The sequence below is a fragment of the Stegostoma tigrinum genome, chromosome 26, assembly GCF_030684315.1.
Source record: "Stegostoma tigrinum isolate sSteTig4 chromosome 26, sSteTig4.hap1, whole genome shotgun sequence".
NCBI lineage: Eukaryota > Metazoa > Chordata > Chondrichthyes > Orectolobiformes > Stegostomatidae > Stegostoma > Stegostoma tigrinum.
The window spans coordinates 45,786,527-45,812,892 of record NC_081379.1 but is presented as its reverse complement, the minus strand read 5'-3'; the positions used below and the strand labels follow the sequence as shown (position 1 = coordinate 45,812,892).

Below are 26,366 nucleotides of genomic sequence, written 5' to 3'. Positions count from 1 at the left end.
CGCATTCCAGGCACCCACCACCCTCTGTGTAAAGAACTTTCCACACATATCTCCCTTAAACTTTTCCCCTCTCACCTTGAAATGGTGACACCCCCTTGTAATTGAGTCTCCCACTCCAGGGAAAAAGCTTCTTGCTATTTACCTTGTCTATACCTCTCATGATTTTGTAGACCTCAATCAGGTCCCCCCTCAATCTCCGTCTTTCTAATGTAAATAATCCTAATCTACTCAACCTCTCTTCATAGCTAGCACCCTCCATACTAGGCAACATCCTGGTGAACCTCCACTGCGCCCTCTCCAAAGCATCCACACCATTTTGGTGATGTGGTGGCGAAGACTGTAAGCAGTATTACAAACGCGGTCAAACCAAAGTCTTATACAACTGTAACATGACCTGCCAACTCGTGTACTCAATACCCGATCTGATGAATGAAAGCATGCCTTATGCCTTGACCACTCTATGGACCTGCGTTGCCACCTTCAGGGTACAATGGACCTGAACACCCAGATCTCTGTGCATCAATTTTCCCCAGGACTTTTCCCATTTACTGTATAGTTCAGTCTTGAATTGGATTTTCCAAAATGAATCACCTTGCATTTGCCTGGATTGAACTCCATCTGCCATTTATCTGCCCAACTCTCCAGTCTATCTATATTCTGCTGTAATTTCTGACAGTCCCCTTCACTATCAGCTACTCCACCAATCTTAGTGTCATCTGCAAACTTGCTGATCAGACCATCAATACCTTCCTCCAGATCATTTACATATATCACAAACAACAGTGGTCCCAGCACAGATCCCTGTCGAACACCACTGGTCACAGGTCTCCAATTTGAGAAACTGCCTTCCACTATAACTGTCTCCTGTTGCCCAGCCAGTCCTCTATCCATCTAGCTGGTACACCCTGGCCCCCATGTGACTTCACTTTCTCCATCAGCCTGCCATGGGGAACCTTATCAAACGCCTTACTGAAGTCCATGTATATGATATCTACAGCCCTTCCCTCATCTATCAACTTTGTCACTTCCTCAAACAATTCTATCAAGTTGGTAAGACATGACCTTCCTTGCACAAAACCATGCTGCCTATCACTGATAAGGCCATTTTCTTCCAAATGTAAATAGATCCTATCCCTCTGTAACTTCTCTAGCAGCTTGCCTACCACTGACGTCAGGCTCATTTGGGAGGCCAGCCCAATGACAGTGTCCTGTGATAGAGTGTTCCTAACTTAGCTATAAGACAGTCTGCTGTGAGACTGTTTTACTTTCAGCAAATACCAGAGTGGAAGAGGCGCCAAAAGTTTTGGCATTATTTGAGACCAGTAACACTGCTCATATCTTGTCCCTTGGGAATAAAGCAGCCTTCTAATCTGAATCAAACATCAAGTGTTATCCTGTCTGTCTTCGGAAAGATTTAAGCAACAAATATTTTGCAACACGTATGTGTCTGGTCCAGATAGGAATTGGGGTGTTATGGTGGCTTTTCTCTGTTGTTCAAATTGACGTAGGGCCACGTGAGCTAACTCCCAGCGGAGCAAGACTGTGTCCGAGAAGCAATGAGTGCAGTGAACCCAAGCGGGTACTCATTGCGGGCCTGGGTTTGCAGCAGAATGCAACAACAAATTGCGTTTATAAAGCACCTTTAACACAGCACCCTTCATAGAGAGAACTATGGTCTTTTTGCAGACAGTGGGGTTCCTCGCTAGCAGAACACCAGAATGCTCACATCCTCTATGGGAGAAATCCAGAAGAGACAGCAGCAGAGGAAGATAAACAACTTTCTGAATAAAGCCAGAAGCAGACAGCATTTTGAGACCTGCTGTAGATAATTACTGGCTACAACACTGAATAAAGACGAGATCATGGAAGCTACCATTATCGCTCTGGTAAACCCATCACATCTGTACAAAGCTGTGATTCATTGTCTTGGCTGTGAATTGTAAGAGGCGTTTTGTTCGGGGAGTTCTGTCTATCTCACATCGACTCCCAGCTGAGTGGCCTTTGATTCTGAGGACCCTTTCCAACAGACATCACAGAGACTGCTTTTGTCACTCTGATTCGAGATTCTCCAACTTCCAATCATATTGCTGCTCCCTGTTCCTGGAGTACAGGACCATAGCAACAGCAACCTCACCTTGTCAGCTATTGGATGTCTAACCTGGATTCCCACATTCCGCCAGCACAGGGGAAGATGAAGGTTTGATCCTGTGGCTATCCAGTGTAGGAGCCGAAAAGTAGGGATCCATTTTCAGTCACCACACAATGTTGACCCACCTACCCAAGTTCATGGGGGCCATTTCCTAAAAACTCTTACGTGGCGCGTGGCTGTTGCTGGGAAGGCCAGTATCCGTGGTTGTCCCTGAACAGACTGCCCTGCCTCATCATTTCAGCGGGCAGTTTAGAGTCAACCGCATTGTCATGGGGCTGGAGTCAGGTGCAGCTCAGACCAGGTAAGGATGGCAGACTTCCTTCCCAATAGGACATGAACGAACCAACTAGCTTGACTTTAGTAACGATCTGGTGGTCAATGAGGATTTACTTTGAAATGCAGTTTTAATTTAAATGAACTTAAACCCTATCAGCCAACGTGAAGCCACTTTCTACCCCCCCAAAAAAAACCGCAGGCCAGGGCCCATGGATAACTGCTATGCGGTCATTGGTCCAGTCGCACAGTCCTGACTGGGAACAACTAGTTCAGCCCAGACCAGGGGAGTTTCTGGTCTGCCCAGGTCTAATTGTAAATGTGCCTTCACCCATTTGTTCCATCAGTCTGAGCCACAATTCGACAAAGTGAGAGGTAGCTGAGTCATGTAACCGAGTCCTGCGAGCTCAGAACTAATTCTAGAAATCTATTACTGACACACAGCTCCTTCTCACAGTAAGTCCATAATGATTGGAGCAGTTTTCTCTGCCTCCGCTCTTTCAACTTGCACAAGGCTTTTTTATGTTCTTGTAAATTCCAGTCCGGTGAACTCATACAATCGTTGCTTCCAAACAAAGGACAATATTGTTTTGGTGACATTCAGTAACGTGCCCCCTTTGACCTCAGTAGCCTTTATCTGGCACCTATGGTACAAGGAACACTTCGAGACAGCTTTCCACCTGCCACTTAAGTTCCACAAATCCTGGGAAATGTTACTTGCTCGAAGCAAGTACAGTGGGATTTATACCCTGGGGCAGACCTGCACTGTTTTCAACGAGACAAGTTTCTCAGGTGCTCAGCTGAGGTGCCTGGTTTTGTGGTGTTGAAATGCTATTTAAATGCAAGTTGTTGTCACATGTGAACCAGCAAGATCCCATTGCACTATTTCAAAGGGAAAGGGAATTCTCTTGTGGCGATTAGCCCATCGTTATCACACTGTGGATTGTGGGACCTCATTCCAACATTACAGCACTGCTTCGGGGTATTATGTCAACATCGGCGCAAGTCTCCTTTCTGAGACGAGCAAAGTATTTAAGCGGAATGGGTATAAAAGCAAACACCGCAGATGCTGGAAATGCTGGAACGTTCTGATGAAAAGTTGATGACTTGAAACATTAACTCTCTTTCTCTCTCCATAGATGCTGCCTGACCTGCCGAGATTCCAGTCTTTACTTTCTTTTCTGAATGACACAGAGCTTTTTTTTGAGGCTAACTTTAGAAATGAAAAACACAAAACCCAAGGGAAAACAAGATCAGGTGCTCCTCTGAATATTAACCCTTCTTTTACGTAACTGTTCCCAACATATCTTTAGTTCAAAGGAAATAAACGTAAACAATATACTTTAGCTGCTAAAATGCAAATCATTAACCGTAAAATGCTGGTATTTTTGCAATTTCCAAACAGCCAATGAAGTCACAATCTCTGCCATATTTCCTGGCAACTGGTGAAAAATGAAGAACTTTACGTCACTGATAATAGGAACCACAGATTTTGGAGAATCCGAGATAACAAGGTGTACAGCTGGATGAACACAGCAGGCCAAGTATTTTCTGATGAAGGGTCCAGGCCCAAAACGTCAGCTTCCCTGCTCCTAAGATGCTGCCTGGCCTGCTGTGTTATCTCAATTTTTTTTCACTGCTTAGTAACAGCAGCACAGCCACAAACTTCCAGATTCCTAGGCCTCTAGCTGTGGATGAAGTCAGCCTCTCAGTCACAAAAGTGCTCACAACTTCAAAAAATCTAAGAGAGTATAACATTCTCAACAACTCCTGCCAGTCTGTGGGCCTCACAATAAACTGTGCATACCAGAGGAGTGACAATTCGTCTAATGTTCACGTACTCCACCCTCCTGCCACTTCCTACACATCGGCTAAACTCATACGTCACCACAAGGGCCATGCATATCTGCTCACTAGGCAGAGGGAGGAAATAAACAGCAGACTTGGTCTCTCAGCTCCAAGTATTCAGTCAGGAACTTGTGCATTTCCATCACATGTGCTCCCACCGCGTGGGGCTGTGAAAAACCAAGGGGAACGATATGATAGATAACACAGATAGGGGAAAAAGTCGTCACATCGACAAAACAAACTGTGCCAATGGAAGTGAAAACAGTGGCTTTGCAAACATTGAACACATTCCCATCTCCAATTCTTTATGCTTCATCCTTTCTATGGGAAAGCAATTTGCCATAACTGCTTTTGTTATGTCTCACAGTTAGCATGCAGTACACCTTCAGGATATAGGCTCACTGGGAGATATCATCGTTGTACCATAGTGTGTGACCTGAGGGAATAAAGATCTCAGACTCCATCTCAACTAGGTCCACTTGGAGCATGGCATGCTAATGGAAATGTGCTACCGTTTGTAACTGAATAGTCTAATATTAGCCCAGACATTGAACTGAGTCTAACACCAGGAGCTGTAAAATAAAAATCTTTCAATACCACGTCACCCATGTCTAGTCTTTAAACTCCAGGGTCGAAACGCTGTTAACATCACCCAGAAAGACCCTGCTGGAGGCAAGTCAATAATCAATGGCACAATAATGGCTCTTGTTTGACCTTTGCAGGTAGTCAAATACCCGCACCTTCCAACAGGGATCACTGGACAGTTAGTGATCGGCAGCAGGGAGTAGGTTCAATTTCTCCCTTTGTGGTCTCCATTGCTGTTCAACAGAGAGTCAGAGAGAGCAGAGACCCACCCACGTTTTCCCATTTAGCACTGTACCAGTAGGGCCTCGTCTGCCAAGAAATCAACCTTTGTAACATTGTGTCAACCCACACCCTCCACCACTGAAATTAACGAGAGGGGGAAGGAGAAAGGAATGATGCAGGTTTATCTGAAAGGACTGACTTGCTGGGAGGGTGGGGGCAGGTTTAAGTCACAGGGCGCTGTTGGAGCTTGTTCCCCAGCTCCATTGGACATGCAGTTCCACATCACAGGTTCAGCGAAGGGAATCGGTTAATGACATCCAAGAGGGGAACCGATGAGATCATGTGGACAGGTTGGATTCAGCAAAAGCTTAACAGATGCTAGGTTTTAACCAGGAGCCAGAAGAGAGAGTGGGCATGGTGTATTTGCCTCAAAGCTCGGTATCAAACAGCTCCAGTGGTTTCAGCAGCAGCAGGGTATACCATCAAAAGGAAACAATGCAGTGCTTTGTCAGAACAAGCTTATCTTGGGTACTTATGGTTAGTAAAGGTTACTGCTTGGAAATTGATAGAAGAAATGTTCTGGAATGTCTGTTTCAACAGGCAGTCCTTGCTTCCGAATCAAAGGCTTTATCACATACCTCACTTCACAGAATATAAGGGCCTGGTTTTGGGTTCTAGACGCTTATATATCTCATGTTATATCTTGGCATTTGGCCTATACTGAGGACTCAAATCCTGATCAGAATGGAGATGCTTGGCAAACAGAAGTTACTGGAAAAGCTCAGCAGAGTTTGGCAGCGTCTTTGAAGAGAAATCAGTTAATGTTTCGGGTCTGGTGACCCTTCCGCTGAACTCTTAACTGGAGGCTGTTCTACTGTAAATTACTTTAACTGCTGTAAGCATATAATGTATAGCTATCCTCCACTCACTGGACTTTTGCTGGACCTGAGACAGTTTATTTGCTTACGGGGGAAATTGAGAGCTTGGAGATTTAATAATTTGAAAGCACCAATTCCAACTCATCGGCTCACCGAATGCTGTTCAGTATTCACCCCATTTAAACAATAATAGAGTCGAACAACGCCTTCTGCATTACAGATGAAATTAATTATCCAGACACCCCTAGGGCGCAGGGCTGTTTTTCTTTTAAAATAAGTCAATCTATTGTATCTGCAAGAGGATGAGGTCAGGGAAGGTCTCTGCTCCTTCATTCACAGTCCCTACAGGTAAAGTATAAGGAAGAAATGGCTACCTTTCATGTCAGTGAGAGTCAGTGTTTTAAGCCTGTTCTGAGATGAGGAGGAAGGGTCACTGGAGCTGAAACATTAACTCTTGATTTTTTTTTTCCTTCACAGATGCTGCCAGACCTGCTGAGCTTTTCCAGCAACTTTGTTTTCGTTCCTGGTTTACAGCATCCGCAGTTCTTTCGGTTTTTATACAAGGTACCATGGTCCCAGCTGGAAGTTCTGGTTTGAAGGGATAAGCTCTGTTCTCCTTAAAAGTGTGGGATACAGGCAGCAACTTTTACGAGAGATCACTCCGGTGAATTGAAAGGAAAGCTAAAAGGTTGCGGGACAGAAATTAAAAACTGAATCCATATTGGCAGTACACGGGAGGCAAGGTGTTATTTTAATAGAAAGTACATAACCCCCACCACCCCACCCCCCCCAACCTTCAGACAAGCAGGAATTCCACGCATTTTTAGTGAGGTGGTTGTCAACATTCCAACTGATCCAGTGTGTGTGGGCTCTAGATTCAGGAAGCTAGAAGGAGGCAAAGGTGGTGGGGGGTTTGCGGCCTTGTGAAGAGGCTACAGGACAGGTAACTACAGATGGGTAAACAGCCTGAGCAGTTGGCACGGAGAACGGGAGAAGGCACTTAGCAGCAGTCCACATGAACTCATCCCCTTGGAGCCCATTCCCCCGCTGCCTGGGGTGTGCATCTACCTAGTAAGGCAGCAGCTTGACTTCGTCCTCCAAAACTGCGGCTGAAGGAACTGTGCCTACTTGCATAGGACGCTGGCCTACTGGGCAACCACGGTAACAGGAAGGCAGGAATGTCAACGTGAAGCCGCTCCTCTGTGAGGAAAGCCACCTCGAACCACTTGCGCTGGAATGCAGCCAGGTCATCCATTGTCGAGGTGTACCAGATCGTGGAGGACTGCAGGTTCCCTGTTAATGGAGGGTGGTGGCGGTTAGTTTGGGACAGCTTACAGATCGGAAACCCGACGCGCAAACTAGTCAGTTTCTCAATAAACGTCACGTTGCCAGAAGCACCAGTCAAATGTACCCCACGGCAACGGGGGAAAACAAAGGGCTTCAACACTGCCAAGGGAATATGAGCAGCTAAATTAAAAGAACAGAAAGTCATAACCTCCAGTTTACTACCTAACTACCTTCTTTATTTCTTCACTTTTCTGCCTTTCCATTCAATGTTTTGGTTTACTTTTGTATTTTAAGATGGCGCCAGAGAGTGGTGACGCTATATAACACTTTTCACTGTACTTTGTAACAAGATACATGTGACAATAAATAAATCAAATCTTATAAGAAGGGAGGGAGGCAGAGGTCAGGAAATTATAGGCCAGTCAGCCTGATCTCAGTTGCTGGTAAGATTTTAAGGGTCCATTATTAAGGGTGAGATTGAAGAATGCTTGGAAGCACATAGTAAAATCGGGCTACTTTTTCAAGGAGAGGTATACCCGTCAAATCTGTTAGGATTCTCTGAAGAGGTAAAAAGCAAGTTAGACAAAGGACAGCCAGCTGCCCAGATCTATTTGGATTTTCTGAAGGGCTTTGGCAAGATGCAGCACAGGAGGCTGCTAAATAAGAAAACTGCCCAAGGTGTCAGGGGCAAGGTAACTGGTATGGATAAAGGACTGTCTGACTGGCAGAAAGCAGAGAGCGGTAATGAAGGGATCTTTTTCAGGATGGCAAAGATAGGTGGAGGGACAGGCTGTGTTGAGGATGCAGAGATGCTACAGAAGGGCTTGGTCAGGCTAGGAGAGGGGGCAAAGAAGTGGCAGATGGAATACAGTCTGGGAAAGTGCGAGAGTATGCACTTCGGTTGGAAGAATAGAGGCACAAGCTATTTTCTAAATGGGGAAAGGCTTCAGAAATCTGAAAACATAAAGGGACTGTGAGTCTTATCCCAGGATTGTCTCAAAGTTAACATGCAAGTTCAGTAGGCAGTTAGAAAGACAAATGCAATGTTAGCATTCAATTCAAGAGGGCTAGAATACAAGTGCAGGGATGCACTGCTGAGGCTGTATCAGGCTCTGGTCAGACCACATTTGGAATATTGTGATCAGTTTTGTGCCCTGTATATAAGGAAGGATTTGCTGGCATTGGACGAGGTTTACAAGAATAATCCCAGGGCTGAAGGGCTGGTCATATGAGGAGCAGTTGAGGACTCTGGGTCTGTACTTGACGGAGTTTAGGAAGATGAGGTAAAGTCTCATTAAAGCTTATGAGCATGGAGAGGCCTGGATAAAGGGGATGTGGAGGAGATGTTTCCACTGGCAGGAGAGACAAGGACCCAAGGGCACAGCCTCAGGGTGACGGGACAACCCTTTAGATTTGAGATAAGGAGGAATTTCTTCAGCCAGGGAAGTGGGGGGGGTGGTGGTGAACCTGTGGAACTCATCACTGCAGGAGGCTGTGGAGGCCAAGTCATTAAGTATATTTAAGACAGAGATAGATACGTTTATGATTAGTAAGGGGAGCAAGGGTTATGGGGAGAAGGCAGGAGAATAAGTTTGAGAAACACAATAGCCGTGTTTGAATTGGGGGGGGAGGTGACTTGACGGGCTCTATGGCCGAAACCGGCTCCTGTGTCTTACACAGTGTAAAACCTGGTCTGAGGAAGTCTGACATTTATAATAGTGCCTTTCACAACCTCAGGACATACAAATATGTTTTCATTAAGTACTTGACTGACTGTAAATGAGTCACTGTTTTAAAAGGAGGGAAACATGCCAGAAAACACATGTAATAGAGTCACTCGGACTAACAAGGTGGAAGTTTATTACCGTCTGTGACAGCAAGACCACTTTCGGAATGTGACTCCAACTTTGCTCTGAGCCAACCTTCCAGCTGCTTTCCCAATCGAAGCAACAAACAGCCCACTATCAGACTCGCTGACTGACTGGGAGGGTCATTTGGTTTGAAGGGACCTGATACATGCAGCAGCATCAGGCCACAGCCCCTGCAGGAATGGCAGCTCCCCACCCGACCCTCACGGGGTCTCTTACTGCAGCCCAGCTGATGGGTACTCAGTGCGCCAAGGTGCCCCCAGCATGGCAGGAGAACACGAGAGCTCAGTGGAGGAACACCATTAGACAGCCTCAGACTGCTCCCACAGGTGAAGAAACTTACATCTCCACTCATTCCTCTCACTGTAGGCATCTAGTGGTCAATGCTGACACTCACCCCTCAGTCTCCGTCCTTGCCTCACTCTCCACAAATGGTGTACAGACAAAGGAAGCAGGCAGGAGGGTTCAGCTCCTTGCCTTGGGCAAGATGGCAGGTGGTACCAGGGTCTGGGCAAGTGTCACAGGGTTCGGGTCGGTCATTCTTGAAGCAAATGGTCCCTTTAAAAAGCCAGGCTGTGACTGCGCACCATGTGTAACATGCATCTTTACCTTTCTCGGTGTCTTTGTCGGTGACAAGCCTGTACAGGTAGAAGCCGTACACAAATGCCCGCATGGACTCCCCAAACGCATGGACAATCAGCTGCTCGTCCAGCATTTTCTGCAGAAAGCAATACATACAGGGCAAGGTCAGGGTCTCCACACTCTGAGTGCCCGCCAGCATGGGCAAACCTGGCACAGGCGCACCCAGCACAGCACCAGAGCGCAACTGCCTCCGCAGCGACATGGTGGAGCCACCTCCACATTCACACACACACACACACACACACACACACACACACACACACACACACACACACACACGCAGGGTCACCCAGACTGAGAGCTGCAAACTTCACCTGGATCCCAGTCAATACTCCGAACGGTACACAGCGTGTCCAGATTCCCAGCAAGAGCCAAAGGAGGGCTCTCGGTGCTCCTGTAGCCTGTCGCAGAAACCCCTTTGCTCCCACAAGATTACAGTAGCCACGGAGCGGGGACCTTGGCTCAATTTGCTCTTCTCAGTCAGGGCAGACCCTGCAGCTGCAGCAGAGGGTCAGCTTGGTCAACACAAACTCTGTTTTCAAGTTGCCCGAGACAAACTGGATTGGTACATGCTATTGTTTGTGTACACTACCTGCATGATATCGATGGCCATTGACTGCGTCTGCACACCTTCAACGTTACTGATAAGCCAGTGTACCACCTCTGCACTGATGAAGCAATTGGGGTGTAGACCCCTTTGCTCCGGCAGCAGCTGGATACCAGTTCTGAGAGCAGGGAAGAAGCAGAAACTATTAGAGCCAGCATTTAACTCAACATCCATGGAAAAGAGAACAAATTAACACCAAATTTCGAGTTTTATTTAATCGATCACACAAACCCAGGCATCAGGCACATTTCTAACATACATTGGTTATCTGACACGGTCCAGAGTAATCACACATTTTTAAGTGGTGATCAGTCTGATTAAGATGACATTTGGAGTTTTGAGAATGCATTATTCAATTTCCTGACATCACATTTCCTCCCTGCCACTACTGCCCACACTCAGGTAAAGTTCAGCTTCCATGCACAGAGCTGGAAAACAGTCTCTAAACAGCTCCAAGTGAAATATAAAAGCTTACAGACACAAGGATCTGCTTAACTGTACAATATACTGCCCAAATATGACAGCTACAAAGCAAAGATAATTTCCTGTACAAATTATTATATATTCCATCCAATTTCTGACTCAGGCTCCACTTCACCAATGAAAAATTTGCCTGTGTCTCTTAAATCTGTTTCCCAAAGATTCAGATACTCTTGGGGATTCTTACCACACTCAAATTGTTGTGATATGGACCACTTTGTGCTGCAGACCAGGAACTGGCTGATGAGTGCACAAGGACACAGTAGTGTGGCCTAGTGTTACAGTTCACTATATGCCGCCTGGTGTAGACTGACACTACGCAATGTCTCACTGGTCTGTGAAGGAGAGCTGGTGCAGGGCCAGTTCACCGGCATTCACACCAACTGGAACTGGGCGCGCTTCGGTCGGGAATGAGGCAGCACTGTGAAATTGTAACAAGTAAAAGGGAAAGTTGTCACAGTCCCAGCAGGGCACAGGGCTGCTCTCTCATGGCAGAGAGACTGCTGATGGTTTAACTCCAGGGTCACTATGCCTCAGGCAAGAGGAAAGGTCAAAAAGGCAGGACATTCTTGGTGACTTCAGCTGGTATGAAACTCCTCCTGAATGTGCCCCCTCAAATTCAGCAGCACAGGGTTTACAATTAAGGCATATTTTAACCAGATGAGCCCTGCTGCTAATTTACCTCTCAAGTCTATTTCATCCTCGCTCACAGTGTGAGAGAGCATTAAAGCCCTTATTTCTATTTTTCCGTAATCTTATTAACTGAATGACCAAAACTCACACTTTTGTTACAATCAATGCCCAGTAGAATGGGATAGACAATGCTGCTGAGAGGAAATCATGACCCTCAGGAATACAAGGACAGACACACTCACAGGTACATCCCCAGGACAAAGCAGGATAGTTTAAAGACTCACGTGGGGTGCTTCATTATTTCTAGTATTTCTACTAGCGACGAGGAGGAAGTCAGTGAGTTTGCGACCCCAGCGGAGAGCTGGCTGCTGTAAATGTAACAAAAGCCACTAAGTAACATCGTGGATGTGTTTCAACGGCTGAAAAAATACAACTGACTCAGCAGTTACATCATCTAGAGTGTGACCAAAAAGAGCTCTCAACTCTCCAAAACTAAGAAGCAATTATTCAGGTAATTACACAGAATTACAAGCAGAGCAACCAGCCATTCAACTGAGCTAAGCTGGTCTTCATAGATGATTCCACTTTCCCTACTCACCCTTTCTGTAAACTTTTCTATTCTCTTCTGTCTCTCTCACTTTCCTTTTGAAAACGTCTTAGCTCATTTGCCTCAATGGTGTACAGTTTCACATTCTCAAAGTAAAATAACTGCCAAACTCGCTAATGGATTTATTAGGTACTGCCGTGTGCTTGTGATCTGCTGAGGGTCAGTGACCTGAAACCTAAACTTGGCTTCTCTCTCCTCAGTTGCTGCCTGAGAGGCCACATACTTCCAGTGTCTTTCGTTCTTATTTGGTGAAACTTGAGATGCCTTGTCCTTCTGTAACTCAGCACAAGCCATGCCCCCGTCCTCTGAAACTAGGGCAATGTGGAAGTGACCCAGGCAGTAGCTCAAAATGTTGTCTCCTCACATTATCTTTTGCCAATTTTATAAACATGGTAACTCGCAAACTCACACTGGAGGTGAACACTTCAAGAGGCAGGATATAGAGGACCAATGCATCACATAAAATAACTCCGTTCTAACAACGTGTATCAACGCAGCCTCAGAAAGCACCTCTAGCTGGTCATTTGACCATTCCCATGCTGAGTTTTTGGGGTCTTAGTGTCTAGAACAAGCTAGTGACTAAAAATCTTCATTGCACCATTTAGACCATGTTTTGAAAGTCTTAATGTTTTTGATCATTTTTCTGTACATAATTTACTATGTGTAGCACAGATATAATGTAAGTCGATAATTAGCAAGTTTTAATACTTTCATTCAGCACCAACACTGGGCAGGGTACAAACAAGAATGTAGTTTAAACTGCTTTCCCTACTCAGCTAAAAAAAATCAAACCAGTAATTACGCATCGCATCCCACTTTTCTGTTTGATCTTAAAGCTGAACAGTCAGTTTATTTCCAGGCAATGTATCAACTGTCAATCAAATCAAATAAAGGAATAAAGAAGTCTTGTTTCCTTTGTATGAAACCTTTGGGAGGCCATACCTAGAGGATCAGAAGCAGTTTTAATCTCCTGGAGGGAGGGCTTTATTCTTGATTCATTCAAGAAATGAGGGTGTCACTGGCCAAGCAGTATTTACTGTCCATCTCTAAGTGCACAGAGGGCAGTTTAAGAGTCAACCACACTACTGTGGGTCTGGAGTCACATGTAGGCCAGACCAGGTAAGGATGGCAGTTTCCTTCCCTAAAGGACATGAGTGAAACAGATGGGTTTTTCCCAACAATCGACAATGGGTTTATGGTCATCACTAGATTCTTAATTCCAGGTATTTTATTGAATTCAAATTCCACCATCTGCCGTGGCGGGATTCGAACCTGGATCCCCGGAACATTATCTGGGTCTGTGGCAGGGGACTAGTTTCTGGGATGGCAGGGCTTTAAGGTGAGGACAGACTGAGGAGGCTTGGTCCATATTTTCTGGAGTTTAGAAAAATGAGAGGCGATCCAATTCAAACATAAATAAATCTTAATGGGGTCAACAGAAAGGATGCTGCGTCAGACTGTTGTTGGGGCAATGGGATGGACAGGGATTGTGTCTAGAATGAGGGGAGACCGGCTCAGAACCCGGGGCAAGACAGTTAGGACTGAGAGGAGGAGACATTTCTTTGCTCAGAGGGTAGAGAATCTTCGAAATGCTCTACTTCAGAGGCCAGTGCAAGTTCAGTCATTAAGCAGGTTCATGTCAGAAATCAACAGATTTTGAGTTATTACTGATATCGGGGATGGAGATATTGGGGAAGGTGGTGTTGATGCAGATGATTAGCTATGATCCAGAGTGGTAGTGCTGGATAAGGAGAGGGCGAATGGCCAAAACCGGTTCCTACTTTCTCATCATTTATAGATGTCAAAATTATACATTTTATTCCAGACTTTCAATTGTTGAGTAAGGCAGGCATTATTGGGTATCAATGGGGCAGAGCAAGTATTACTGTGAATGGGGGGGAAACTGAGTGGGTATTATGCATTATCCGAAACTAGTTCAAGATGAGCACAGAGGAATTTCCCCGCACAAAAGCAATGAATCCCCACCCTTCCTACAGAAACCAACATACCAGCCTCTCCAGTCCCTCAAGACTCCTTATCAGGAGGACAACTTGGTCAGCAGGAACAAGTTGGACCAGGGGCACTGTCTCCGTGCTGTCTGACTGTGTGGAAACAACGCTCACCGAGTTCACATGACGTCACTAGCTCAGCGCAGTGCAATGACGGCATCAAAAACGCAGCATTAGAAATTAATAATCCAACAACTTAGATGCAGATACCGTTCCCATTCAGTGGCACAGTCACATCAGGAGTATCGGAAAACAGCAAAGATTTTGTATGAGATTTTCTAAAAAAGGCATGGCTTGCCCTTCCTGCACACCTCAAATAATGTCTGTCAATATTTTTGTGAACCTCACCTGCCCTCTAGTGTGGCAGGGGCTGGAGGCTGGTCTCCTGTGCCCTGAGTGATGCCCACTGTTGAGGTTTGGGCATTTCCCAACGTGTTGGGTCGGTCTCCAGTTGAAGCAGTGGGTCCTGAAGCTGGGCTGTAATCTGGATAGTCTGTGCCTGTTTGCAACTGGTCCCCTTGGACCTGTGACCAGGAAAACATGAACAATAAATGCAGATATAGTGGATTTTTGTACCATTTCAAAAAACTGGTAAACGAAACCATTTGAAATCACATCTTGAGAAAGACTCACTGAATCAAAACCAAAGTGTCTGTTCTAAGCAAATGCAGACGCATCATAGACCAAACAATATCAGCCCCAAATTAATTTACCACTGTTCATAGTAAGGTGCAGAATCAGGACAGCACACCATTGTAGCTATGGGCTGCCACTTCACCCTCAAACCTACACTGATGGATCAAAAAACCATTAGACAGAATTCACAATCAGAAACAAACAGTGGGAATTTCGTAACAGAATTACAGCAAGGTAGAGTTCTTCACAAGGAGTTCCTTCTGCAGCTATCCTGTCAAGTCTCTTAAGAATCTTATATGCTTCAATAAGGGCATCTCACTCTTCAAAACTCCAGTGAGCACAGGCCCCAACCCTTCTGACCCTCTCCTGATAAAACAGTCCCTCTGTCCGCAGCTGAATGAATCTTCCCTGGGCCTTCGATGTTAGTATACATTTCCTTAGGTATGATACGGAGGTACTGGTGTTGGACTGGGTGGACAAAATTAGAAGTCACGCAACACCGGGTTATAGTCCAACTGGTTTACTTGAAATCACAAATTTTCAAAGCACTGCCCCTTCATTAGGCGACTGTAACCTGGTGTCACAGTTTTCCTCAGATAAGGGGCCCTAAACAGTTGACAGAATTCTGGTTATGGTCTGACCAATGCCTCGAATAGCGATTTAGTAAAACCCTCTCTACTTCTATACTCCATTCCCTTTGAAATAAAGGCTAACAGTCAATTTGCCTTCCCTAATACCTGCGCAAATTGGATGCTTACTTTTCTGACTTCAGGATGAAGGCTGCCAAATCCGTCTGTTCTGTAGCTTTCTGCTCTTCAGTACTTCCTGCCAAAGGAACTTCACATCTCCCCACATCATATTCCATCTGCCAACTTTTTTGCCCACTCATTTAATGTGTCTATATCCTTCTCTGAGTCTGCATCACCATCTTCCTTCCAAACTGCTTTTGTGTTCTCTGCAATTGGGCAACACTATATTCGCTTTCCTGATCCAAGTCATTAATATGTTGTAAATAGTTCTGACCTCAGCACTGACCCCTGTGGCACTCCAATAGTTACAGGCTGCCATCCTGAAAATGCCGCCCTCATCCCAGCTCTCAGTCTTCTGTTAGCCAATGCTCTGTCTATGCTAATATACTGTCACCCAAGTGTGTTTGGGGCTTATTAATACCTTATTGTGCAGGACCTTATCAAACATGTTCTGAAAATCCAGACTGACAAGATCTACTGCTTCGCCTTTATTTATTCTGCTTGTTATCTTGACAGAAAAATATAAAATGTTTTCACACCTTGCACTGCGACTATTGGGTGCAGTATGTTGCTTTTAATGCAGTGATTCATCAGATTGAGAGGTGACTTTATACAGGTTTATAAAATCATGAGGGGTATGGATAATGTGAATGGTACATGTCTTTTCATTAAGGTGAGGGAGTTCAAGACTGGGGGCATGTCTTTCTTAAGCGAGAGGGGAAAGATTTTTAAAAAGGCAAGAGAGGTATGTTTTTTTAAAAGACAAAGAGAGGTCCGTGTGTCGAATGAACTTCCAGAGGAAGTGGTGGATGTGGGTAAAGTTACAATGTTTAAAAGACATTTGGATAAGTTCATGAATAAGATAGGTTCAGAGGGATATTGGCCATATACAGACTAGTGGGACTAGTTTGGGCATGGACTGGTTGGACCAAAAGGTCTGTTTCCATGCTGTATGACCCTATAAAAGTCAGTCTTTTAGGAAAGCTAGACCCATAGTTTGGAGGGTAACAGCTCCGACTGGGTCAAGGTTCAGATTCAGTCTTCCATCTGTGCTGACAACCTCTGGCTAAGGAAGCTATGTGTCCAAAACCTCCACGGTCAAAACTGGGCTCTGTACTGACTGAAGCTTTGTGACAACAGTAATCAATATCTTCAAAGACAACTTGGCAACAACAGGGAAATCTACAAGAGAAATTGACACTACGTGCATGTTGCATTTTCTACAATCTGGTTACAAAGTGCCCTGATACAAGGCCTTTCCATTAGCAATTACAGAAAATTTTCAGGAACAAAAAAATACACATTTAGAAGGCAACTCATCTGGGATATTTTCTGGCTGCTATACAAGGTTTGTTATTTCACCCATCTTTAGCAATACGAAGACAAACCCGTTAGAATTACAGGCACTCAGGAGTATGATAGTTATGCCTGCTTTATTAAATAGACTTTTTTCAGACTGCAGGCTAGGAAAGGAAGCTGTGGTTAGTTCTATCAGTTGTAGTCATGGGTGGGACACAAAGCCACTTCCAACCTTCTCTTTAAACCTTCCCGACAATCCTCTCCTGAAAAATAATGTTCTCTACCTCCTGGCTGCAGTGGTGCACTGAGGAGAGTGGGAGTCAGTCTAGATACAATTTGCTGTTGGAACAAACTATTACACATAGACTAGGGATTGCAAATTGAATGCCAAGCAGCAACAATAAGGCCAAAAGCCATAAGGGCAGAGTAGGCCACTCAGCCCATTGAGTCTGCTCCGCCATTAAGTGAGATCTTGGTGGATCTGATAATCCTCAGCTCTACTCTCCTGCCTCTTCCGCATAACCCTTGATTCCCTTCTGTCTCAGCCTTGGATATAGTTAACAGTCCAGGCTCAACAGCCAATAATTCCACAGGTTCACAACCAAGAGAAGAAATTCCTCCTCAGCAATGTTTTAAATGTGTGAAGCCTCATTCTAGGATTGTGCCCTCTGGCCCTGGACTCTCTCTCAAGGGAAATCAACCTTTCCTCAGTCTAGCAGTGAGTATGGGAGTTGGGAGGTCATGTTGTGGCTGAAAAGGAAACTGGTGAGGCCACTTTTGCAATACTGCATTCAATTCTCATCTTCCAGCTATAGGAAAGATGTTGTTAAACTTGAAAGAATTCAGCAAAGGTTTATGGGACTGGAGGTTTTAAACTATAAAGGAGAGGTTGACTAGGCTGTGGTGATTTTTGTCAGTGGCTGAGGGGTGACTTATAGAAGTTTGTGAAATCACCAGTTGGGAGAGTAGGGGGTTGGGAGAGTAGGGGGTTGGGGGAGTGGGGGGTTGGGGGAGTGGGGGGGTTGGGGGAGTGGGGGGTTGGGGGAGTGGGGGGTTGGGGGAGTGGGGGGTTGGGGGAGTGGGGGCACGGATAGGGTGAATAGAACATAGAACATTACAGCACAGTACAGGCCCTTCGGCCCTCGATGTTGTGCCGACCTGTCATACCGATCTCAAGCCCATCTAACCTACACTATTCCATGTACGTCCATATGCTTATCCAATGACGGCTTAAATGTACCTAAAGTTGGCGAATCTACTACCGTTGCAGGCAAAGCATTCCATTCCCTCACTACTCTGAGTAAAGAAACTACCTCTGGCATCTGTCCTATATCTTTCACCCCTCAATTTAAAGCTATGCCCCGTTGTGCTCGCCGTCACCATCCTAGGAAAAAGACTCTCCCTATCCACCCTATCTAACCCTCTGATTATCTTAAATGTCTCAATTAAGTCACCGCTCAACCTTCTTCTCTCGAATGAAAACAGCCTCAAGTCCCTCACCCTTTCCTCGTAAGACCTTCCCTCCATACCAGGCAACATCCTAGTAAATTTACTCTGCACCCTTTCCAAAGTTTCCACATCCTTCTTATGACGCGGTGACCAGAACTGTACACAATACTCCAAGTGCGGCCGCACCAGAGTTTTGTACAGCTTCACCATAAGCTCTTGGTTCCGGAACTCGATCCCTCTATTAATAAAAGCTAAAACACTGTATGCCTTCTTAACAGCCCTGTCAACCTGGGTGGCAACTTTCAAGGATCTGTGTACATGGACACCGAGATCTCTCTGCTCATCTACACTGCTAAGAGTCTTACCATTAGCCCAGTACTTTGCCTTCCGGTTACTCCTACCAAAGTGCATCACCTCACACTTGTCTACATTAAACTCCATTTGTCACCTCTCAGCCCAGCTCTGCAGCTTATCTATGTCTCTCTGCAACCTACAGCATCCTTCGTCACTATCCACAACTCCACCAACCTTAGTGTCGTCTGCAAATTTACTAACCCATCCTTCTACGCCCTCATCCAAGTCATTTATAAAAATGACAAACAGCAGTGGACCCAACACCCACCCTTGCGGTACACCACTAGTAACTGCTCTCCAGGATGAACATTTCCCATCAACTACCACCCTCTGTCTTCTTTCAGCAAGCCAATTTACGATCCAAACTGCTATATCTCCCACAATTCCATTCCTCCGCATTTTGTACAATAGCCTATTGTGGGGAACCTTATCGAACGCCTTGCTGAAATCCATATACATCACATCAACCGGTTTACTCTCATCTACCTGTTTGGTCACCTTCTCAAAGAACTCAATAAGGTTTGTGAAGCACGACCTTCCCTTCACAAAATTGTGCTGACAATCCCTAATCAATTTATTCTTTTCTAGATGATTATAAATCCTATCCCTTATAACCTTTTCCAACACTTTACCAACAACTGAGGTAAGGCTCACTGGTCTATAATTAGAGATAATGGGCACTGCAGATGCTGGAGAATTCCAAGATAATAAAATGTGAGGCTGGATGAACACAGCAGGCCAAGCAGCATCTCAGGAGCACAAAAGCTGACGTTTCGGGCCTAGACCCTTCATCAGAGAGGGGGATGGGGAGAGGGAACTGGAATAAATAGGGAGAGGGGGGGAGGCGGACCGAAGATGGAGAGTAAAGAAGATAGGTGGAGAGAGTGTAGGTGGGGAGGTAGGGAGGGGATAGGTCAGTCCAGGGAAGACGGACAGGTCAAGGAGATGGGATGAGGTTAGTAGGTAGCTGGGGGTGCGGCTTGGGGTGGGAGGAAGGGATGGGTGAGAGGAAGAACCGGTTAGGGAGGCAGAGACAGGTTGGACTGGTTTTGGGATGCAGTGGGTTGGGGGGGAAGAGCTGGGCTGGTTGTGTGGTGCAGTGGGGGGAGGGGACGAACTGGGCTGGTTTAGGGATGCAGTAGGGGAAGGGGAGATTTTGAAACTGGTGAAGTCCACATTGATACCATATGGCTGCAGGGTTCCCAGGCAGAATATGAGTTGCTGTTCCTGCAACCTTCGGGTGGCATCATTGTGGCACTGCAGGAGGCCCATGATGGACATGTCATCTAGAGAATGGGAGGGGGAGTGGAAATGGTTTGCGACTGGGAGGTGCAGTTGTTTGTTGCGAACTGAGCGGAGGTGTTCTGCAAAGCGGTCCCCAAGCCTCCGCTTGGTTTCCCCAATGTAGAGGAAACATTGGGGAAACCAAGCGGAGGCTTGGGGACCGCTTTGCAGAACACCTCCGCTCAGTTCGCAACAAACAACTGCACCTCCCAGTCGCAAACCATTTCCACTCCCCCTCCCATTCTTTAGATGACATGTCCATCATGGGCCTCCTGTAGTGCCACAATGATGCCACCCGAAGGTTGCAGGAACAGCAACTCATATTCCGCCTGGGAACCCTGCAGCCATATGGTATCAATGTGGACTTCACCAGTTTCAAAATCTCCCCTTCCCCTACTGCATCCCTAAACCAGCCCAGTTCGTCCCCTCCCCCCACTGCACCACACAACCAGCCCAGCTCTTCCCCCCCCACCCACTGCATCCCAAAACCAGTCCAACCTGTCTCTGCCTCCCTAACCGGTTCTTCCTCTCACCCATCCCTTCCTCCCACCCCAAGCCGCACCCCCAGCTACCTACTAACCTCATCCCACCTCCTTGACCTGTCCGTCTTCCCTGGACTGACCTATCCCCTCCCCACCTACACTCTCTCCACCTATCTTCTTTACTCTCCATCTTCGGTCCGCCTCCCCCTCTCTCCCTATTTATTCCAGTTCCCTCTCCCCATCCCCCTCTCTGATGAAGGGTCTAGGCCCGAAACGTCAGCTTTTGTGCTCCTGAGATGCTGCTTGGCCTGCTGTGTTCATCCAGCCTCACATTTTATTATCCTGGTCTATAATTACCAGGGTTGTCTCTACTCCCCTTCTTGAACAGGGGAACCACATTTGCTATCCTCCAGTCATCTGGCACTAACCTGTACACAATGACAAGTTAAAGATCAATGCCAAAGGCTCGGCAATCTCCTCTCTGGCTTCCCAGAGGATCCGAGGATAAATCCCATCCGGCCCAGGGGACTTACCTACCTTCACCCTCTGAAGGATTTCTTATACCTCTTCCTTGTGAACCTCAATCCCACCTAGTCTAGTAGCCTGTATCTCAGTATTCTCCTCGACAACATTATTCACTCTAGAAAATGACACTGTTGAAAAATATTCATTTAGCGCTTCCCCTATCTCCTCTGACTCCACACACAACTTACCACTACTATCCTTGATTGGGCCTAATCTTACTTTCATCATTCTTTTATTCCTTAAATACCGATAGAAAGCCTTAGGGTTTACCCTGATCCTATCCACCAACAACTTCTCATGTCTCCTCCTGGCTCTTCTGAGCTCTCTCTTTAGGTCTTTCCTGGCTACCTCGTAGCCCTCAAGTGCCCTAACTGAGCCTTCACATCTTATCCTAACATAAGCCTTCTTCTTCCTCTTGACCAGAGATTCCACCTCCTTCGTAAACCATGGCTCCCGCACTCTACAGCTTCCTCCCTGCCTGACAGGTACATACTAATCTAGGACACACAGAAGCTTTTCCTTGAATAAGCTCCACATTTCTAATGTGCCCATCCCCTGCAGTTTCCTTCCCCATCCTATGCTCCCTAAATCTTGCCTAATCTCATCGTAATTGCCTTTCCCCCAGCTATAACACTTGCCCAGTGGTATACACCTATCCCTTTCCATCATTAAAGTAAACATAACAGAATTGTGATCGCTATCACCAAAGTGCTCACCTACTTCCAAATCTAACACCTGGCCAGGCTCATTACCCAGTACCAAATCTAATGTGGCTTCGCCCCTTCTTGGCCTATCTACATACTGTGTCAGGAAGCCCTCCTGCACACACTGGACAAAAACTGACCCATCTATAGTACTCGAACTATAGTGTTCCCAGTCAATATTTGGAAAGTTGAAGTCCCCCATGACAACTACCCTGTCTCTCTCACTCCTATCGAGAATCATCTTTGCTATCCTTTCCTCTACATCTCTGGAACTATTCAGAGGCCTATAGAAAACTCCCAACAGGGTGACCTCTCCTTTCCTGTTTCTAACCTCAGCCCATACTACCTCAGTTGACGAGTCCCCAAACATCCCTTCTGCAACTGTAATACTGTCCTTGACTAACAATGCCACACCTCTGCCCCTTTTACCATCTTCTCTGTTCTTACTGAAACATCTAAATCCCGGAACCTGCAACAACCATTCCTGTCCCTGCTCTATCCATGTCTCCGAAATGGCCACAACATCGAAGTCCCAGGTACTAACCCATGCTGCAAGTTCACCCACCTTATTCCAGACGCTCCTGGCATTGAAGTAGATACACTTCAACCCAACTTCTTGCTTGCTGGTGCCGTCTTGCTTCCCTGAAACTTTATTTCGGACCACCCTACTCTCAACCTTTTCTGTAGTCAAACTACAATTTTGGTTCCCATCCCCCTGCTAAATTAGTTTAAACCCACCGGAATAGCCTTAGCAAATTTCCCCCCCCAGGATATCGATACCCCTCTGGTTCAGGTGAAGACCATCCTGCTTGTAGAGGTCCCACCTACCCCAGAAAGAGCCCCAATTATCCAAGAATCCAAAACCCTCCCTCCTGCACCATCCCTGTAGCCACGTGTTCAACTCCTCTCGCTCCCTATTCCTCGCCTCACTGGCACGTGGCACGGGCAACAAACCAGAGACAACAACTCTGTTCGTCCTAGCTCTCAGCTTCCATCCTAGCTCCCTGGATTTCTGCCTTAAATCCCCATCTCTCTTCCTACCTATGTCGTTGGTGCCAATGTGGACCACAACTTGGGGCTGCACCCCCTCCCCCTTCAGGATCCCAAAAACACGATCAGAGACATCATGCACCCTGGTGGCAACACGCCAACCGTGAGTCTCTCTCGTCCCCACAGAACCTATCTGTCCCCCTAACTATCGAGTCCCCAATGACTAATGGTCTGCTCCTCTTCCCCCTTCCCTTCTGAGCAGCAGGGATGGACTCTGTGCCAGACAGCCGTGCCCCACTGCTTTCCCCTCGTCAGTCGTCCCCCCCAACAGTATCCAAAATGGTATACTTATTGTTGAGGGGAATGGCCACAGGGGATCCCTGCACTGCCTGCTGGTTCCCTTTCTGTCCCCTGACCGTAACCCATCTGCCTTTTTCCTGTACTTGAGGAGTGACTACCTCCCTGTAACTCCTCTCAATAACCCCCTCTGCCTCCCGAATGATCTGAAGTTCATTCAGCTCCAGTTGCCTAACGCGGTTTTCAAGGAGCTGGAGTTGGGTGCACTTCCCGCAGATGTAGTCAGCAGGGACACTAGTGGTGACCCTTACCTCCCACATTCTGCAGGAGGAGCATTCAACTGCCTTGACCTCTGTTCCCATTATTCTAAATTCCCAAGACTTAAAAAATAAAGAATAAAAAATAAACTTCTTACCTTACCAATCAGGCACACAGAACCTTTTCTTTTGGTTAGAGGAGGATGGGTGGGACACACTACCCGGGTAGTGTTTCGGGTAACGCAACCACACAAATATATTACCTCACTCACTCACCAGTCCCATGTCGGCTCCTGCTCAGTGTCCCTCCGCCTATTCACGAGGTAAGCTTTTTAAAGATTCAAAAACAGTGACTCACTGGCTTCCCGACAGGCTCCTGCTCCAAGCTCCCGCTCCTGCTGCAACCAGAAATGGAATAGCCAGGGCGGTGGAGTCCACAACTAGAGCGCATAGGTTTAAGGTGAGAGGGGCAAGATACAAAGGGGTCTAGAGGGGAAATTTTTTCACAAGGAGGCTGGTGAGTGTCTGGAATGGGCTGCCAGAGGTGATGGTGGGGTTGAGTGCAATTTTGTCACTTAAGAAACATTTGGACAGCTAAATGGATGGGATGGATATGGAGGGATGTGGACTAAACACAGGCAAACAGGACTAGATTAATTGTGAAAACTGGACAGCATGGGCAATTTGGGCTGAAGGGCCTGTTTCCATGTTGCAAACTTTTACAGCTTTATATCCAGTCGGTGTAAACAAATTGTACCGGAGGGTCGGTTTCCGCATTGTGTAATTCTATGACTCCATGAGTCCCCTAAGAATCTTGTCTGATAATGTCTTATTCCAACTTGAGAATAAGTAATGGAAACAAAAACTGAAGGGATCTGGCTCTATCTCCGCACAGTCCAAGTGCTTTTGGAGATGTGCTGTCAAGCTCAACTGTCAAGTTGTGCTCTTTGAAGGGTTTGGGAGCTCGAAATTGTACCCAGTGTGGAACTGAGTCACCAACAACAGCCTCAGGTTTGACCCCTCATTTGAGTGGAATTGTTTGCAGGTTAATAACTGTTCATATTAGCACTACAAGGCTGGACATAGGAAACAGAAAACAGATTGAATCATTAACTCCTCCAGGGAACCCTGAGGATGAGGATAATTGTGCCTAAACAGCATGACTCACACGACAGGACCACTGGCACTAAAAACAGAAGTTGCTGGAAAAGCTCAGCACGTCTAGCAGCACCTGTGGAGAAAAATTAGGGTTAATGTTTCAGGTCTGCTGATCCTTCCTCAGAACATCAGTGGACTTCTGTCAGGCCTGCTGAGCTTTTTCAGCAACGTCTGTTTTTGTTACTGATTTATAGAACCTGCAGTTCTTTCAGTTTTTATGTAAGATCACTGGGAGGTGATTATGGAACTGTATCCTGCAGAGAGATAATACCCTCAGTAGGAGAATATTAAAAAGAACCAGAAGTGGTTAAAATTAAAAGTTAGCAGAAAAGTTTGGGAGAGACAAAAGCTTTCTCCAAGTCCACCCCGATGTAACAGCTAAAGGTTGGCAATGATTTAGTTGGAAATGATGGGTTGCACGGAACAGAGTTATTAAAACAGCAATACAGAGCTGACCAGAGGTTGGTACGTCACTGCTGTACAGTTGGACCTAATCACAAACTCCAGAAAGTAGGCCCTATCCTGGGAGCAGTGATGCCAAGAATTGTCAAAAGCAGAGCTCACACCAAAGTAATCACAGTTAAAGGGCAGGTGTACACACAGGAGCGGTGCAACGTATTACACTGAAAACGTCATACCAACAATTAATATTAGGCAAAATAAATGTAGAAATTAGATGGTACTGGGAATCTAGGAACCTGCAACTGTTGGAGCTGGAATGACCAAAGGAAAATTAAAAACAAAAACACAAGCTTTTTAAAATATATGGTTCCTCTTCAACCGCAACATGATTTGATTCAATATTAAGTCTCTGATGCCTGTTTGAAGAATATCATCCCTCTGGAAAATAAGTTATTTTAAGTCCATGTGATAACTGAGCACCTTAGTCCAGAGATAACAACAAGTTGCTTTGATCCAGAACCTTTGAGATGCACCCTAGCTACTTCAAAGGAATGCACGTCAATTTTTTTGTGAAAGCAGGAGGAATTCTGATTGTTCTCTTTGAATTTTCAGATAGTGACCTACACAACAGAACACAATTCCCTGCGAAGAGAAATGGACTGAGCGCAGGATGACACCATCATCCCTTTCCCCAGAAGTCTTTTTAATTGTATCTTTACCCAATTCAATGATTTCAATCCTGTCTGATATAATTCTGCTCCATGCTTACGTTTTGCCTTTTCATCCAATCTCTCCTTCCACTCAGCATGGACTTGATGGGCCAAACGGCCTGCTTCCACACTGTAGTGATTCTATCAGGCCCCTCTCTGTTATACAAACCTCTCAAACTTCCCTTCCACCCAACTCCTTTACAACAAGAAAAGCGTGCATTTAAACACTTCTTTTGACAACCGCTGGCCATCACAAAGCACCTTACAGCCAATAAAGCATTTCTGAAGGTCAGTCACGATTGTTACTCAGGAAACACGGCAGTCAATCTGTGCACAGCAAACTCCCACAAACCACAAAGGGATCATGACTGGATAATCTGTCTTTATAATGTTGATCTAAACATAACTATGAGTCAGAATTACAGGAATAATTGTCCCGCTCATCTTCAAAATTGCACCGTGGACTTTTTGCATCCATCTGATAGCAGATAGAAAGGGCCGTAACATAACGTCTCATAAAAAGCCTTTGGCAAAGCAGCGCTTTCGAAGAACGAGGCGTTGGGTTGGTGGAGGAGATGGAAAGAGGAAGAAGAATCCCTTAGAAACCTATAAAATTCTGACAGGGGCTGGATAGGGCAAACAAAGAAAGGGCATTCCCTATGACCAGCAAGCACAGAACCAAGGGAACAATCTAAGGAAAGGGTGCTAGGCAATTCAGGACTGAGATGAAAATTTGGAAAAAGGCCATTCAGCCCATTGAGTCCACATTGACCATCCAAAGGTGAACCCAACCAGGCCTAGCCCCCCTGCGCTTTCCCAGTGACCCTGCATTTCCCCATGGCTAATCCACCTAACCTACACCTCCCTGAATGCTATGGGCAATTTGGCACAGCCAATTCACCTGGCCTGCTCATGTTTGGGCTGTGGGAGGAAACTGGAGCACCTTGAGGAAATCCAAGCAGACACGGGGAGAATGTGTAAA

General features: G+C 46.0%; 1 protein-coding gene across 4 annotated transcripts in view; it reads right to left on the bottom strand.

Annotated features, from left to right (window-relative positions):
- depdc5 (DEP domain containing 5, GATOR1 subcomplex subunit) overlaps positions 1 to 26,366 on the bottom strand; it is a 177,219-nt gene that overhangs the window by 20,523 nt on the left and 130,330 nt on the right. For 3 of the 4 annotated variants that reach the window (XM_048556254.2, XM_048556256.2, XM_048556257.2), the window contains 5 exons: positions 14,437 to 14,612; positions 11,757 to 11,840; positions 10,345 to 10,477; positions 9,720 to 9,828; positions 7,024 to 7,248 (listed from right to left, as the gene is read on the bottom strand). In XM_048556254.2, the coding sequence (XP_048412211.1) occupies positions 7,024 to 7,248; positions 9,720 to 9,828; positions 10,345 to 10,477; positions 11,757 to 11,840; positions 14,437 to 14,612 (727 nt within the window). The remainder of the gene's footprint in view (positions 1 to 7,023; positions 7,249 to 9,719; positions 9,829 to 10,344; positions 10,478 to 11,756; positions 11,841 to 14,436; positions 14,613 to 26,366) is intronic. The other variant, XM_048556255.2, reaches the window with a different exon arrangement.